This window comes from Camellia sinensis, chromosome 1 (genome assembly GCF_055761805.1).
Source record: "Camellia sinensis isolate YWXY chromosome 1, ASM5576180v1, whole genome shotgun sequence".
NCBI lineage: Eukaryota > Viridiplantae > Streptophyta > Magnoliopsida > Ericales > Theaceae > Camellia > Camellia sinensis.
Window position 1 is genome coordinate 130793864 of NC_138961.1, and position 18507 is coordinate 130812370.

The 18507-nt window shown below is 36.4% G+C and overlaps 2 protein-coding genes across 2 annotated transcripts; both read left to right on the forward strand.

Annotated features, from left to right (window-relative positions):
* Nucleotides 1-8885: 8885 nt before the first annotated feature.
* On the forward strand, nucleotides 8886-12882 carry LOC114262555 (putative pectinesterase/pectinesterase inhibitor 61). Its single transcript, XM_028202920.2, has 3 exons — nucleotides 8886-10221; nucleotides 11034-11170; nucleotides 11799-12882. Exons 1-3 carry the CDS (start codon nucleotides 9260-9262, stop codon nucleotides 12494-12496), a joined length of 1797 nt encoding a protein of 598 aa, XP_028058721.1. The 5' UTR covers nucleotides 8886-9259; the 3' UTR covers nucleotides 12497-12882.
* Nucleotides 12883-15852: 2970 nt separating this feature from the next.
* LOC145797358 (uncharacterized) lies at nucleotides 15853-18449 on the forward strand. Its single transcript, XM_082884281.1, has 2 exons — nucleotides 15853-17419; nucleotides 17501-18449. Exon 2 carries the CDS (start codon nucleotides 17833-17835, stop codon nucleotides 18322-18324), a length of 492 nt encoding a protein of 163 aa, XP_082740407.1. The 5' UTR covers nucleotides 15853-17419; nucleotides 17501-17832; the 3' UTR covers nucleotides 18325-18449.
* The last annotated feature ends 58 nt before the right edge of the window (nucleotides 18450-18507 follow it).

Consider the following 18507-nt stretch of genomic DNA (forward strand, 5'->3'; position numbering starts at 1 on the left):
AAGTGCAGTGCTGGTATTTAAAATGCAGGTATTTAAAGAACAGGTATTTAAAGACTGGAAATGTAAATGACTGGAAAAGAAAATATATGAAGTAAATGACTAGTTTGTATGATCTGAGTCCGTCCTTCTTTCTGGGGGCTGCCCTGCTATTTATACTCGTCAGTGATGACCTTCGAACTGCACTTCGAACCGTCGAACTGCTCCTCCATGATCGCTGATCATGCTTCCTTACAAGTAGCTCCATTACGCCATTACTGGCAGTTGAGCTTCCCTCTTGTACTTGGATTTGAATATGAGTAACCGTTGAAGACACGTCATCTTGCATCCCGTTATTTGATCTAGTGTTACTCAGATCATGTGAGGACGAATATTTATTGCCACGTGTACGATCAGGATTAAAGGCTTGAATAACCTTCCCTTATTACCCTTACTATGCCACGTGTCGGACTGCAACTGGCTTTTACAAAATATGTAGCCAACAGGTACGCAAAAATATACTTTAATTAGGAATGATATACCCCTTCTGCACTGGGTTGATTAGTGCTCATTCCCCAAGATACAGTGACTTTCAAGTTCACTCGTGTGCAGCGAAGTAGAACTCACGAATCATGAATTGCCCAACACTCAAATATGTAAAATAACAAGAACGTATATATTATGTATATATTGAATATAAAAGTGGGTTATGTTTCTCTCATATTCACATCTCAACATTAGAAAACTTGAGGGACTTGTGCAGCCCAGCATAAGTCTCATTTCGATGATTTGAACCATTCAATTTTTAGGATTCATTGAATAGAATATTCATGCAAAAAATCAAGATGATCGAATATCGAGAATTATGTATTTGAATAAACTTTTTATGGATGGTTATTCTTGAAATTATATTTGTCATATTTTTCTTTAAAATTAATATAGTGTTTCTGGTTTAGACCTTACCCATTGTACGTTTCGGATCCGGTTTCATTGTCTTATACAGTTGTTCATGTCTTGTTCTTCATTTTATCTCTTTGAGTTTGGCTTTTGAGTTGTGTTGGTTCTGTTTGGAATAGGTTGGTGGCTTGTATTTCAAACAGTTGTTGCCCAGAATTTTGTTCCTTCGCTCGAGCGACACTTTTTGTGCTCGAGCTTACTTTGTGAACCTCCAATACTTTTGCAAGTCTGCAAAAATATTGGGAGTTTGTTTTCTTCACTTGAGCGAAGCTTCTTACGCTTGAGAGATGGTCTTTAATCTGTAAAACTACTAAGAGTTCATATTATGTGCTCAAGCTAGGTTTCTTGTGCTGGAACAATGCAACTTATTGTATCTAGTCGCTCAAGCAGCACATCTTGCGCTCAAGTGAACTATGCGTATATCAGTTTGTAAAATCACTTTTCTAAGTCACTTTTTCATCTCTCTCTCTCTCTAAACATTTCAAAACGCTATTTTCTCTCACACTCTCTCTAAAACTCACATATTTCCCTCAAAATACATCTAGAACCATTGATCTTTTCGCCAGTGTGCCTTTGTTAAAAAAATAGAGCTCGATGAGGGTTTTGTTCTAATCGGAGCAAAGTTGGTTTTGGCATCTTTGGGTTTTCCTCACTCTCTCTCTCTCTAGTGCTCTAGCTTGAAGTAGGGATACTTTCCACACTTTTTATGAGTTTTAACTTAATTATTTGTTATTTCTAAACAATATTAAGATTTTGGAAGATTTGGAACAATTTGGGGGTTTGGTAAAAATCAAAAAGAGGAGTTTTTCAAATGGATCCTTGAAAATGATTTTGGTAGGGAAGAAAATGTTGAGTTGGGAACAAATAGTTGATTTTGGTATTTAGGATGGATTTTGGAAAGGAAATGGATTTTGCCCTAAATGTCTCAAATGTTGATTTAATATATAAATTATGAGATTGATGTCGAAATTGTGAAATTGGATTGATGTTGATAAGGAAGGTGGAGTTAGATATGCATTATCACTCAACTCTTGAAATTTGGAGAATTTATCTTTTTTGATAATTGTTTATTTGTTTAGAAATATCTGTTTTGAGCTATCGGTGGAGGATAGCTATGAGTATTATATAAATTGCATGTGAATTAGGAAAATTGAAACTATTTTTCTTATTCATTTACATTGAGCATTCCCTTATGATTTTACATTGGAAGTGTTACCGTTTTGAGAAAATGGGTGAACCTAGGAAGGAGTTGTTATTACATCAAATAAGTTGGCATGTGTGTCTAGGGTGAAAGTCCTGAACACCGTGTGTATACATGGGTGCCGATCTCGTGGCCGAAATTTTCGTGAAATGGCAATAGTAGTGCTTGTATAGCCTACGCTTACATAAGTTTCAATTTACGTTTTCTTCCAGACTAAATTTCTGGGAAAGATTATATTGTTTTGAAATTCCCAGAGTGTAATTCACTACACTATTTTCTATTGTAAAGGAAATGTGTTATGAACTATGAAATTAACGTGGCTTTGTATGGTTTTGAAAAGAGACATAAAATGTTTTAGCACCAGCATGTTGGAACAATTCATCTTGAATTCTTCAGTTGGTGGTCTTTGGGTCTTCAAAACTTGGCGATGATCTTGTCTATGTAGAATAGAAATTTGGTGCTTCAAGTTACGTTACTTAGTCGCTTTCCTAAAGACAATATTTGCACCTACCAAAAGGTGTGTAGGGGGTTACAACAAATTCGCCTCTAGGATACAACAAAGCCTGATCTAAAGATCAAGTTTACCAGCGTCTGCATAGACGATAGTAGATCAGAATACTCTTGATATAATCAAGAAAATCAAGACACTAATAATCAAGTCTATAGAATCTGATTACCAATAAGAAAAGTAGAAACTTACTTAAGAAACTCTTGACCAAAAACTCTAAATCAAGAGGGAGAGAGAGAGTGAGAGAGAGAATTGCAGGAATGCTTTCTAAATTTTTGAATGGATTAAAATTGCTGATTTCGTGGCCTATTTATAGGCCATGATGCATCTGATCAAATGGTCATGTCCTTTGATCTCATCTAATTAGCTCTAACCGTTGGATCAACGATCTATGGTATAGATCATTCTCACACCAAATAGATGCCTTGACTAATCATACTTGATCACGATAAAGTGTCATCTCATCCGTACGATCGCGTGTATCTCCAATCAACAGATATGATCAAATTGATCCAGATCAAGCACGTAACCCTTCGATCGGTTGGTTGACTCATCGCCAACGAACGCCACATCACTGCCATGCGGAGCTAACTGTATTCCACGTCACCCATGCCACCTTTGATCCATGTCATTGCTCCAACTTGCCCGATGCAAATAGGAAAGCACCATTGTGGTGCCTTGCGCCGATGCATCTGTGCTAAGTGCAAAGTGCGTCATCAAACGCCACACAACCCACTGCCCACGCCAAGCGCACACGCGCGCGTGCGTGTATACACATGTACGGATGGTGCGAAACACCATCTTTACAGTGTAAGTGCATGCACACTAGCTTGAACCTCATAATTCCATATTCAAAGGAATATTTCATGTAACACTTTATTAAGTACTTTATATTTTGCTCTCTTTCCAATGTGGGACGAAGTCCCCAAAGCTTATTTCAAGCTTTCCAAAGAAAAACAAGGAAGGTTTTTAAAACTCCCAAAAACTAAACAATAACTTTTGAAAACCTATTTTGAAATTCCCTAACATTCCCCCACCATTTTCAAAATATCAGATGATGATTCTTGGTTCACTTGGCAGCCTTATGCATAGGTGAAAATATCTTATGATTTGAATCATTCATTTAATGAAAACACCTCACAGTTTGTCAAGATGGCGTAGTAGACTTGTCTTTGAACTAGCGATCTTATACGACTAACCGGATATGTCTCACACACAGTACATGTTACCTCAAGTATTCAAACAAATCGACACGTGAATTGGCCTTGTGTCTATATCCTATTTCATGAGCGCTATAGAGTCAAGCCTTTGGTCTCATAGCAAGTGGCACCACCTCCTACACTCACGTAGGTAAGCTTACTGAGAGTACCCCTATAAATTATAGTACCCTAACAACCTAATTGTGAGCTTATTAAGAGTTTGCTAACTCGTCCTCTTCTTTTCACATTACAGGTACCAAGCACTTCAACCTTGGGATGAAAATGAAATAAAACTAAGTGCTTGCAGTCACACCATATGGTGTACTTAGGCTTATTGAACACAAGACTTGATGTTTCTTCAAGCATTTAGTCGAGTTTCCACCAGGAGTGATTATGTTAAGTGGACTTAAGACCCATCTCCTTTGATGTTTTCCACACCAAATCACTTGCAAGTCCCTTTGTTAAGGGGTCAGCCAAGTTTTTACTTGACTTTACATAACTAATGGTAATCACGCCTTCTGTGATTAACTGCCTGACACAACTATGTCTTAGTCCTATATGCCTGGACTTTCCATCATAGACATGGCTATAGATTTATGATAGAGTTGTTTTACTATCACAATGCAAAGATATTGGTGGCATAGGTTTTAGCCTATCTTAATCTCTAATAAGAGATTCCTTAGCCATTCTGTCTCTTTGCTACAAGAAGCCAATGCTACAAACTCTGACGTCATGGTTGAGTCTGTTATGCATGTTCACTTCTTAGAACCCCAAGAGATAGCTCCTCCTCCAAGAGTAAAAATACAACCATTCGTGGATGAGTGATCTTCACAATCAGTTATCTAACTTGCATTCGTGAAAATATTGGATAGCTATTATGACTATTCCATAGTCTATTGTTTTCCTCAAGTACCTAAGTATTCAGTTAACAGCATGCCAATGCACACTAGTGGGATTACTAGTGTATCTACTAAGTTTTCCCACTGCAAATGCAATATCAGGTCTAGTACAAGTCATGGCATACATCAAGTTACCTATCACTCTTGAGTATTCTAGCTGATCAAAGCTCTTCTAGTATTAGGACACAATTTCAAATTTGAATCAAAAGGTATAGACATGGGTTTACAATTATATTGATTAAATTTCTTAATAATTTTCTCAATATAGTGCGACTGGGTAAGAATTAAATTATTGTGCTCTCGTTTGATCTTAACACCTAGAATTATATCAGCCAAGCCCATGTCTTTCATGCTAAATCTAGACGACAAGAAAATTTTAATACTTTCAATGACATCACTATCAGTACCAAAAATAAGCATGTCCTCTACATATAGACATATGATTACACCTCTATTGTCAGTAAACTTACTGTACATACACTTATCAGAATCATGTATCCTAAAACCATTTGACACTATTACTTTGTCAAATTTCTCATGCCACTGATTTGGAGCTTGTTTTAGTCCATATAGTGACTTCACGAGTTTACACACTTTGTGTTCTTGACCCTATACAGCAAATCCTTCCAGTTGTTGCATGTAGATTTCCTCATCTAACTCTCCATTTAGGAAAGTGATCTTAATATCCATTTGATGGATTTCAAACTTGTAGATTGAGGCTAAGGCGACCAACACTCGAATGGTGGCAATTTTGGCCACCGGAGCATATGTATCAAAATAATCAATACTCTCTTTTTGAGTAAAACCCTTAGCAACTAATCTTGCTTTGAACTTGTCAATTGTGCCATCAACTTTAATTTTTCTTTTGAAAATCCATTTACAACCAATTGGTTTAGGTCCAGGTGGCAAATCAACAAGTATCCAAGTATTGTTACCCATGATAGAATTCATCTACCATTATACGTATTACACTTTGGTTAGCAGATCCGCAATATTACTCCGCTAGCACAAGTTTTGATCAACAAGGAATATTCTCAAGAAAATGGCAAAGCCATTCAATTACTTTAGTAGCTTTTTCTGAAGCACTGAACTCTGACTCCATCGTTGATCTCGTGATACACATCTGTTTGGAAGATTTCCAAGACACAATTGCACCTCCAATAGTGAAAACAAATCCACTAATGGATTTGTAGTCTATATATCAGATATCCAGGTGATGTCACTGTACCCTTCTAGTACAACCAAATATCTGGGATAATGCAACCCAATCCTAGCGTCATTGTAAGTACCTTAGTCCTCCACAATCACCTTCTAAAAATAGGCATTGGGATTACTCGTGTATCTACTTAGCTTGCAAACTGAGTAGGCTATTATTGGCCTTATACAACTCATCAGATACTTTAAAATTCCAACGACTCGAGAATATTCTATTTGAATTACACTCTCACTATTATTCTCTGCCAAATGTGGACTCAAGTCTACCGGTATCCTTAACACACTTGTATCTGATTTACTAAATTTCTCAAGTATTTTATCAACACAATGAGACTAAGAAAGTATAATAATGCCAGATGTTCTAGTAATCTTAATACCCAGAATCACATCTGCAAGGCTCATATCTTTCATGTCAAATATAGAGTTTTAGCAATTTCTTGGTAGTTCTAAACATCTCATCATTACTACCAACAATGAGTATGCCATCAACGTATACATACAAAATGACATAACCTTCGTCATTGTCTTTGACATATACAAACATGATGTCTGCTTGGTATTTTTGTTGAAAAAATGCTTCAAAAAAGTAGAGGACTTGAACTGCAATTATTTTTTCATGGCCTTAAACTAGCATAAACTTGTAATTAAGGAGCTTCCGCCAAATCTTCCTAAAGTTTTTTTTTTCTCTCCAAAATATCGGAATCGTACTCTCTTTTTTTTTTAAATAAAATGAGTAACATATTTAAAAAACACACACACACACACAAATAAAATAAAATAGTAACCGTTAAATAAGTGAATGGCTCGAGGTAAATTTTAACCCCAAACAACCCCTAAAATTTTTAAAAATTAAAAATTAAAAATATCCAAAACATACTAGTGTTTTCCATTTTATATTTTAGCAAAAAAACTAAAGTCACTTTTTGGAAAGTGCTAAAAAAGTCCATTTATTGAGTTATTAGGTTATTTGAGCCACCTCACCGGAAAATTATTCAATATTTTTAGAGTATTGCACATCTTTTCATATGGCTTCTCTCAAGTTCATAATCGGACTAAAGAGATGATGTTCAGCCTAATGAGCCCACTTTTGAGTCTTGTTTCGATAATCTGAATCGTTCATATTTTAAAATTTATCAAATACTTCATTCTTGAAAAATATAAAGTTGATCAGATAATGGTAACATGTTCAAATCAATTTCATATGAACTGTTTATTTTCTCATTGTTCATTTTTTTTTTCCATACAAAACTAATCTAAGTGCTTGGTTTTCGTCATCCGATCGACTTGATTTTTTTGCAGGAATGACATACTCGATGAATCCTAAAATATGAACGATTTGAATCATCAAAACGGGGTCAAAGTAAAAATTGTAATTTTTTTAATAATTCTCAAAAAGAACTTTAAAAAATTATTAAAATAACATATTTTGAAAACAATCTTAAAACATTTAAGATTTTTCTAATCAATTCCTATATTTTAATTTTAAGAATTAGGCCTCATTTGGTAATATCATTTTCTAATTTAAAAATTAAAAAGTTACTAAAAACACAAAAGAGCCAACAACTACTTTTTCTCTTCACTTTTTATACATATTTTCAACAAAAATCATAAAGTCATCTTAGCCTCCGTTTGGGAAGTGGGTTGGCTTTTTGGCTTTTTGGCTTTTTTGGCTATTTTAGCCTGGGCTTAAAAGTTTGGTTTGGGAAGGACTTTTTGGCTTTTTGACTTTTTTGAGTTTTTTTGTGAGAAAAGAATGTAATGATTATGGGTTGGATGTAATGTTTTGTTTGTTATGGCTAAAATAGCCTATTTTGTTTTTTGTGGCTAAAATAGCCAAAAAAACCTGCAAACTCACTTGCCAAACACAGGCTATACACATTAGTTTTTTTTTTTTTTTTAACTAAAAAACTAAAAAGACTATTCCTAAACGAGGCCTTAGACCTCGTTTGGGAACATGCTATTTTATTAATTTTTTGACTTTTGATTAAAATATGAAATAAAAAATTATATATTTGGAATGATTTTTTGATTTTTTATAAAAAGATTTGTAAAAAGTAAACAGAAAAAGAAATATTTAATTTTTTAATATAAATTATAAATTATTTGATTTTTTTTAATAAATTTTTAATTTTTAAACTAAAATTATTACTTTCTAAATGAGGCCTTAATTGCTCTTTAATCTTAGGGGTTGTTTGAGGTGTCCTATATAAGTGCACTTTTTATCTTTTTGGACTAAAAAGTTGAGAAAAAAATGATGTTTGGATTAACTTTTTGACTTTTTATGGAAAAATATGTATTAAAAAATTGTATAAAGAAGTGTGTAGGAGAAGATTGGAGAGGTGTGGGCCACAGCCGTACAATCTGCACAAGTGAAATGGGAGTAAGAAATTATTGGTTACTTTTCAGGCATTGCACTGGACGGTTTTGTTCGGCCCGTGACGGTCATCACAGGTCCCATTTTGACAATCTGAATCGTTCAATGTGTAGAACTCGTCGAGTACTATATGTCTATAAAAAATCACGTTGATCGGATATCGATAGTTATCTGATCAGATTTGTTTTTTTTCAATCGTTAATTATAACACCATCCATTTGTTGTACATAACTGATTTGATCATGCAGTTATCGATATCCAATCAATATGATTTTTTACAGACATATAATACTCGACGAGTTCTACACATTAAACGGTTCAAATTATCAAAACGGGACCTATAATGGCCCCCACGGGCCAAACAACAACCATCTAAAATTACACCCAATCATTTCATTTTTGTCAACAAACATAGCACAGCTTCTGCACATAGATGATATAAAAGTTGTACTTTTATTTAGAAATTTTGTTTTTCATTTTTTTTTGATAAATAATAATAACTTTTTAATTTTTTACCTCTTTAAAATTATGCCAAACCAGCCCTTAGTTTGGCAATTTAAGAAGAGAATATATTAGCATTACCCTTTTTTTGTGTAGTACCAGTATATGTTACAGTGCTCCACTGGGCTACTGCTGCGCTGCGAAGTAGAGTACAGCTAATGCAATCGATACTGACTTCACACCAACCTCCTATTAATCCCCTACTCCACCGCCCCATATATACTCCTCTACTTGTCCACTCTCTTCCATCTCTTCATTTCCACCCCCCCCCCTCTCTCTCTCTCTCTCTCTCTCTCTCTATAAACACACAGTCACAGTACTACTACCACTACTCTCTCTCTCTCTCTCTCTCTCTCTGAACACACAGTCACAGTACTACTACCACTACTCTCTCTCTCTCTCCCCGTTTGTATTTCATAATAACAAACAATGGACTACGGCAGGCTCGGAAAGACCGAGCCTGGATCCGAACCACTTCCGAAGCAACAGTCTGACCCCACGTCGAATCCCCCACTGACGAAAAGCCTAAGGCCGAAGCTCCTTTTGGTCTTCGCAGCCGCCTTTCTTGTCGCCTCGGGCGTGTCGGTAGCAATCATCATCGGGATCCGGGCCCGAGCCTCAAGCGGGTCCGGAGCCACAGTCCACAGCAGGAAGCCAAGCCTGGCCATATCACGAACCTGCAGCAAAACTCGGTACCCGGATCTCTGTGTCAACTCGCTCCTCGACTTCCCGGGCGCCGTCTCGGCCAGCGAGCGCGACCTCGTCCACATTTCGGTCAACCTGACGCTCCAGCGATTCGGCCGAGCCCTCTACGCCTCCTCCGAGATCAACAACCTCGCCATGGACACTCACGTACGGTCCGCCTACGTGGACTGCCTCGAGCTCCTCGACGACTCGGTCGATCAACTCACTCGCTCACTCACCTCTGTTTCTATTTCTCCCGACGGCAATGTACGGCCGGTGGAGTCCACTCCCGACGTGCTGACTTGGCTGAGCGCCGCTTTAACCAATCAGGACACGTGTACGGAGGGATTGGGGGATGTGAGTGGATACGTGAAGGATCAGATGGATGAGAAGCTTAAGGACTTGTCGGAGTTGGTGAGTAATTGTCTGGCAATTTACTCGGCGGCGAACGGGAACGATGATTTCGTCGGAATTCCGATTCAGAATCGCCGGAGACTGATGGAATCCGATGATCGCCGGGATGAATTGCCGGAGTGGTTGAGCAGGAGGGAGAGATTGCTGCTGGAATTGCCTGTGGCGGCGATGCAGGCAGATATGGTGGTGTCAAAAGACGGTAGTAACGGAACTTATAAGACCATTTGGGAAGCGATCAAGAATGCGCCGGAGAAGAGTAATCGGCGAATCATAATCTACATCAGGGCAGGAAGGTAACTTCCTTTGTCAATTATAGCGAAAAAGTGAAACTTTTCTTTCTTTTTTTTTAAAAAGATATATTTTTAGTACGTGAAATGACGAAAATAGGATGGATCATTTTCTATTCTCGTAATTCAGTCATATTCGTATTCATATCCATATCCATATCATATCCTTTTTTCAATTGAATTGATATCCATATCCATATCATATCCTTTTTTCAATTGAATTGATTTAGTTGTTGACTTCAACGTCCATCATCATCATGCAAACTCGATTTTTATTCACGTTAATTAACAATATTTTTACTTTCTTTTTGGAAACAATAAAATAAAGGCTGAGGATTCCTTCTAATTCCTTGATCATTTTATTCATAATTATTTGTTTAAAAATCTTTTATAGTTATGTGATTGTGAGAGACTAAGACAATAACATATAAAACTTTTAGGATAGAGAATTGATGACTTAAAATGGAATACTATATCATATTTTTGGTATTGATTTTCTTGATATTTTTTTACCACATTAAACGGTTTTTTTGGGAATATTTTTGTATCACCTTTACCTAAAATATTTGTTTTTAATTCTTTTTTTTTTAAATAATTATAGAGATTAATAATCTGTCATGTACCCGGTAATATATTACAATACTTAGAAATATCAGAACAAGTTGTAAGGTAATTTTGTAATAACGACAGCAATCAAATGGAAAAAAAGCAAAAAAGAAAAAAAAGAAAAAAGAAGAAGATGGAACTAAGAACCAAATTCATTAGATGTGTTTTTGTTTGGTTGGTTTGTTTGTTTGTTTGTTTGTTTGTTAAATAAGGTACGAAGAAGACAATTTGAAAGTGGGGAGGAAGAAGACGAATCTGATGTTTATAGGGGATGGTAAGGGCAATACCATAATTTCTGGTGGTAAAAGCGTGGCCGATAAGTTAACGACATTCCACACTGCATCGTTCGGTAAAAATTCGTTTTCTCACTTTCTCTTGTTTATTCATTTTTAAAGTTTCTCCTTTTGTGTGATCTCCTTTTTGTTTCCTTTATTTTTACATTGATTAGAATTGTTAAAAGAATATAAAAATGCCCTCATAAAAAATGATGTGACGTGGCACTAATATTTTTATCTTATAATTATTAGAAAATCCTTGATTTTAAGAAAGGTTAGAAAAGACTTGTTTATAATATTTTTCCTCCTCTCTCTTTCTTTGTCTCTCTCAAGCACATAAATCCTCTGCCTTATCTTCAATCATGTAGGTCCCAAATAGTTTGGTAAACAAATTTATATAAAGAGAATCAACAGAGCATTATTGCAACTGGGTCCTCCTGGGTATCTCATAGTTATTCCCATTAACTAACAGCATGCTTCATTACATAATTGAAAGTAATCGATCATTTTCTTTTTAATCCAATTGACTGATTGGTTTTGATTATGTGCTCACACTCAACACTGTATCTTCCTCTTTCTTAACAGAGGAAATCTAGCATATGAGATAAAAATGAGACTATCTGTGTTTTATTTTGTTAAAATTGTATGTGTTCTTAATATAACCGTTCATAATAATTATCTAACTTTATTTTTTTTGTTTAGCGGCCACTGGCAGTGGTTTCATTGCCCGGGACATGACATTCGAGAACTGGGCCGGACCCAGCAAGCACCAAGCTGTGGCTCTCCGCGTTGGAGCCGACCACGCGGTGGTCTACCGGTGCAGCATCCTTGGCTACCAAGACACACTCTACGTTCATTCGCAACGCCAATTCTACCGCGAATGCGACGTCTATGGAACGGTTGACTTCATATTTGGCAACGCAGCAGTAGTTTTGCAAAATTGCAGCATTTACGCAAGAAAGCCCATGGCTCAACAAAAAAACACCATCACCGCCCAAAACCGCAAAGACCCAAACCAAAACACTGGTATTTCAATCCACGCCTGCAAAATCCTTGCCACGTCAGAACTTGAGGCGTCGAAAGGAAGCTTTCCAACCTACTTAGGCCGGCCTTGGAAAATGTACTCGCGGACTGTGTACATGTTATCGTACATGGGTGATCATCTACACCCTAATGGTTGGCTGGAATGGAATGGAAATTTCGCACTTGACACCTTGTTTTATGGAGAGTACATGAACTATGGGCCTGGGGCCGCCGTAGGCCAACGTGTCAAGTGGCCAGGGTACCACGTAATCACATCAACGGCTGAGGCTAGTAAGTTCACGGTGGCTCAGTTTATTTATGGATCGTCCTGGTTGCCCTCAACCGGAGTGGCATTCTTGGCCGGGCTATCAATATAAATCAGTGGTACAGTCATACTATCGGTTCCAATAGCAAATCAATATTCCAGCGAATATCAGTATAAATCGTTTCGACACGATTAATATTGAAAACCCTGATTACAATGTGGTATATAGACGTATACTGATACTCCAAAGTCCAAGTCGAATCTAGATATGTATGGTACACTCTTATGGTACACTCTTTCTTCTTCTTCTTCTTTTTTTTTTTTTTTTTTTTTCCTTTTTTATTTATTTGTTATTATCTAAATTTATATGATGTAATAATTAGTATGGGCATTGGGGCCTTCCGTTGGTAGATTTAATTGGAAATACTTATAGATAGTGAAGTCGAATAATGTCGATGGTTAATTTATTTATAGAAAATATTTGAGATTCTTAATAAATCTTTTCATAATTTTATTTATAATAAATGTTAATTTTTGATTTGTTATATATTTAATTATGAATAATGTTAGGAATTATGAAAAAAAATATTATGAAATGTATTATGAAGATTTTTCATCATTTGATTAATATGTAGTGTTTTATTGTATGTATAATTTAAAAATAGAGAATCTTTTATGATTATTTTTATAATATTTTTTTTATAATCCCTAATATTACTCTTTAATTATATAAGATTTTATTTTCTTATCATAATATTGTAAGTGTATTTACAAATATTAAATGTGAGTGTCTGGCATTATTCTTTATTTATTTAGTTTCCTAAATGTAAATGTAAATGTATATAGAACACTATCTCTCTCCCTCTGATAGTGAATAGCGCGCGCGCGCGAGAGAGAGAGAGGATAGCTTAATGATAATTTGACTTCTATCCATGATGTCCCTAGTGGAGATTGTTACGTATGTGCTGCTTCTTTTTGTTTATTTTTAAAAGTGAGGTTTAGGTTAATCTTTATGTATTTGTGTCGGTGGCTTAAAATAAGTCACTTTTTAATTATTTTAGTTTTAAAAAAAAAAAACAATTAATGTGTTTGGTTTGAATTTTTTGGATTAAGTTTTTTAAAAACTCAGTTTTTTAGTTTTCGTTTTTTTTTTTTGTTTTCAATGAATATTTTTAAAATTTTAAACATTTTTTTTACCTCTTTAGATGCACTTTACTTAGATGTATCTAAAAAATAAAAAAATTGTAAAAAAATATTTTAAAATTTTAATAAATATATAAAAATACAAAGAATGTACTGAATTCTCGTATTTTTTTTGTATTTTTGGTATTTAGTGAATTTTTAAAAGTTTTTTTTACAAATTTTTTACTTTTTAAGTATATTTATGTTAGGTATGTCTAAAAAGTAAAAAAAAATGCTTAAAATATTTAAAAAATTCAATAAAAACAAAAAAATACAAAAAATAAAAAAATAGAATTTTCTAAAAAATGTTTTTAGAAAAACACAACCAAGCAATAGTACTTAGCAATGACTTATTTTGATGGAAAAAAAGAAAAAGTAAAAGTAAACTTTAACTAAATTTTATTACTAAAGAAAAAAAAACTTTTTTTAATATTTATTCATTAAATTTTCTAATTATTAGTTTTCCCTAAAGAACTTGAAAAGTTATTTTATTTATTTATTTTTCCTTCCAAAACCCAATAACCACGGCAGAATTGTGCTAGGAGCCCGGACGGCCCCTTCAGAATTTTTTTTTTCTTTTTTAATTTATTATTATTATTATTAATTTTATATTTATAAATATTTATAAAATATATAACGAGATGATTGTTAATTTTATAAAAGTACTTCACTAACTTTTTATTTCATTAATATTTCACAATGTATAATAAAAATGATCTCTAATTAGTTAATGTTTTAAATAATAGCATCAATTAGTTAACTTTTTATAGATATACACTGATACTCGGAAGTCCAAGTCGAATCTAGATATGTATGTACACTCTTTCCTCCTCTTCTTTTTTTTTTTTTTTTTCTCTTTTTTTATTTATTTGTTATTATCTAAATTTATATGATGTAATAATTAGTGTGTGAGTGATTCTCTGATCACGCTGCCCGTTTAGTAATCAGCTAGAGAGCACCGACAGAATAAATGGCTTCAGCTAATCTGTAACAGAAAGAGAAGCCTCCGGCGGTGGTTCTTCCACCCGGAGGCACTCCGACGATCAAGTCAATATATCTCTCAAAGATAATCAAGTGCTAAACTTACTACTCAAAGCATAAATTGCGTACCTTAAACCCACGGGGTGCCTCTTTTTTATAGTTACCTCCATCCAAATCCCATTTAGAAGCCTGACTTCTATGGATTCCTATTCAGTACTTACTTTGGACTCCTCAAGAGATAAAGATAAACTCTCTAAGAGTTTTATCCTCATCTTGACTAAGTCTTCTCTTCATTCTAGGACTCTTGTCCCTTATCCGTTTATCTCGGATTCTGATATCTTCGTAGATAACCTCGGCATAATGACCAGGACACGTGGCACCTCGACTGACACATCGGCGTCACCTTGCCACATATTGGTACTCAGAAAATATATCCCCACAACTGCCCCCTAGGTTCTATTATCTCGGTATTCTGAGGTGATGGAACCTATGTCATTTCGTTTTCTCAGTACGTCGGTCTTCAGTATCTCAGCCGAGATCATTATTTCAGCCGACATGTCTTTGCTGAAGAACAAGAGCTTCATGAATCCTTTCACGCGTATGAGCTGTCATACACCATAATTCAACCCTTTTTAGCCACGCGTTTCTTTTTTACTAGTTCGTACCTATGACGCGCCTGTAAGCCGTCTCTCTCACATGTGCCGTCTGACGCATACGTTCTTCTAGGCGTATTGATTACTTTTTGCCGCCGTTTTCATTTTTAACAAAACATTTTCTTCGATTTCTCCCTTTCACCTTATTCTTGTTTCTGGAAAACTTTTTCTCTCTCTAACTTTCTCTTCTCGAGTCCGTCATTGTTCAAGCCTCCTTACTCTGAAACTTATTCCGTTCACCCTTTCCGATATGTTTTGCACCATTTCGTTGCTTCCACGACCGTTGTCTGACTTCGGCGATCTTTACACCGGCTTCATATTTTCTGGTAAGCAACTATTTTCTTTTTATTTCAGTTCTTGATCTTTTCTGGAATTTCTTGTTATTACTGTCTTGCTCAAACATTTAATTTGTGAATCATACATCTGAATGCGTTGATTTTACTTTTTGCTTATGCCTTAAATACATGTATTGTTCATAGTTTTCTTGCACGTCTTGCCACTGTTCTTGGCCTTCAACCATTTGTATTCTTCATGTTCTTGATAGTCCATCTCTGTTCTTGATTCTGAAACTCCGCTTTTGTTTTCTGTTTTTTGTGTCTTTTCCAGATCTGTGCCTTTGATCTTCATCTCCATAGTTTTAGGTTTGGGATTTGTTTGTAGAACCCATATTTTAGGAAAAATTGAAACATCCCTTACAAATTTCTGTACCAGTTCAAACTTAGGTTTTTTGCCGAGGCCTTATTAATCCTCTTAAAACATTTTTTCTCTAAAATCCAACCCCTCTAATTCAGGCCGATATCATGGGTATGTAGAGACATAGGGTAGATACCCCAACCAAACTCGAGTACTTTAGACAAGAGTTCCCTGCCGATGTCTATCTGAGGCTGGCTGGAGATAACGACTCTATCATGCCCACAGATGATTCAATGCCCTTTCCCATTGTAGCTTTCACTGAGTGTGGACTCCGGCTCCCACTCAACATCCTTTTTCGTGAGATTCTTCACTATTATAAGTTGAACCCCATGCAACTGGTAATCAATTCCTTCCGAGTGATCAATGGCATCATAGCCTTAGCTAAATAGGAAAATGCTAGGATCACCCTAGCCGATATCCAGTACTGATATACCATGTGTGCCCTTAATTTGAAAGAAAAAGGCTACATTTATTACCTTAAGTTGAGGTCTACAGAATTTAAAATCGTAGCTGACCTCCAAAACTCCAACAAGGGGGCTGGAGATGACTATTTCATTACCTCGGGAAATTGAGAGTTTGCTCCAGACGAGGACATCCATCTTTACCCTCTTCCTCGATCAGTTTTAGAAGGCAAGGGTGAGAGCCCAGTATTCAGCTTTGCCTACTTTCTTTCAAAGTCTTAAATACTTTGTCTGTTTTTGACGTCTGTTCTTCTTGCAGCTGTTCGTAAGCCACTGAAAAATTTTCGCCAATCCTTTGTTCCCAACAAAGATTTGAAGAAACTTCTGGACTTGCCAGTCCATAAAAGGAAAGCGCCTGTACTTCTCAATTTTATTCCAACATATAAGTCAACTTTGCCTGACGTTCCCAAAAGGAAGAAGAAAAGCCTTTCTCCACCCTCTGCTGCAACTCTATTGACTGCATCCACATCACGAACAGATCAAGGATCAACATCCGATCCAGCTGATCAGCCATCAACTTCGGCTCCATACCTGGTCCCAATATCAGAACGAAAACGTCGGCGACGACTTGTCCTTACTGCCGAGATGGGCCGCCCAAAACCAGTTGCAAAAGACCTCTTAGCCAGCATTTCATCATCTGTTGATGATCAACCAGCACAAACTCAACCTCCACCGAAGCCGAAAAGAATAAAGAAAGCTCAACCAAAGGCTAAGATAGCTCAGGTTGAATCTGAAGACACCTTGCCGATCTCAAAGTTGGTTGAGAGTGATAAATCTCAACCTTCTGCTGGGAAGAGGCACTCTGAGTCTCAACCACCAGAATCCCAAAACCCAAAAAAGCCGAGGTCTTCTTCTGCAACAACCTTGGGATCAAAAAAACCTGATGCCCCCTGGGCCCCCTCAATTACTCTAGAAGACAAGCCTGTTATGGCAAGTGACAGTGTCGAGGATATTAATGTCGGTGTTGCGCTCAGTACTGCTCTGTTGTTACCAGGCGATTTGGAGCGAAACGCCCAGTACAGTGAGTATGAGAATTACGCTCTAATGCTTTAGCACTCCGTTCAGGTAGATGTCTTCTATTTGGTAATTTTTTTTTCTTTTTATTTCATACTTTGAATATTCGCTAATACTTCTGTTTTCTTTCAGGCCATCCAGCATGACCACTCTTTTTCAATGCAGTCTTTTGAGAATCGAGAGAGGCTTGTCGAGATGAAGAAGGAGTTCTCTTCCCTCCAAAAGACCAACAGAGGTCTTCAATCAAAGATGAAAAAACTAGAGGACCAAGCCGAGGCTACAATCAAGGCTCAGACCAATGCCGAAGAGAAAGCTGAGGCTGCTGAGGCTATCAGGAAAGTGGCTGAGTCTCAGAAGAGAGAAGCCGAGAAAAAATGGTCCAAGCCGAAAAGGAGCTTTAGAAGGCACTGGCCACCAAAGAAGCCGAAATAAAAGACGCCGACGAGAAGGCGTATGCCCAAGGCATGGCCGACGTTACAGATGCCTACGAACAACAAGTGAATGAGGCATGCAACAAGGGTTTCACCCTTGGTTGGATGTCCCTTCTAAAGAAACTTAATGTCCCAGAGGACTCACCACTGAGGAAAGCTGATGCCATTTCTCTTTCATTCCCTCCAGCTCAACCTCCAAGTCAAGATGTCGGCGAATCGGAGTCTGAGGATGGTGATGAGGAAGAGGATGAGGCTTTGGTAAGAAAATCCAAAGATGTTGGTGGGGCCAAGTCCCCTCTTCAGAATGAGCAAGTCCTAGACTTGACTCAGGATGAAGAAGGCGATGAGGTTAACAAAGATGCTGCTTATGTGAAGGAATCAGCCGATGCCTCCCTTGCTGATCAGAACCTTGATGACACTCTTGCAGAAATTGACGCTGAGATCGCGGCGGATAAGGCTGCTAAGATGTCTTCTCAACAAACATCTGATCTTCAAATTCAACCAACTAGTGGAGAGGAGTCTTAGCTTCATGTTTTTCTTTTGCTTACTTGTATTTTGTTTCTTATTTATCTTTTTGGAACAATGTAAGCCTTTGTATGGCCGATGTGCCCTTTTCTTGGTGAATGCTAATGCAACTTTTCTTTTTCTAAGTGCTTGCACTTTTGTCTTCTCTTCATTGCTTCTGCATGATTCTATACTTAGAATATT

Coding starts and splice junctions, on each gene's coding strand:
- LOC114262555 (XM_028202920.2), top strand. CDS start 9,260: ATGGACTACGGCAGGCTCGGAAAGACCGAGCCTGGATCCGAACCACTT. Junction 10,222..11,033: donor ATCTACATCAGGGCAGGAAG/GTAACTTCCTTT, acceptor TTGTTAAATAAG/GTACGAAGAAGACAATTTGA. Junction 11,171..11,798: donor ATTCCACACTGCATCGTTCG/GTAAAAATTCGT, acceptor TTTTTTGTTTAG/CGGCCACTGGCAGTGGTTTC.
- LOC145797358 (XM_082884281.1), top strand. CDS start 17,833: ATGGCCGACGTTACAGATGCCTACGAACAACAAGTGAATGAGGCATGC.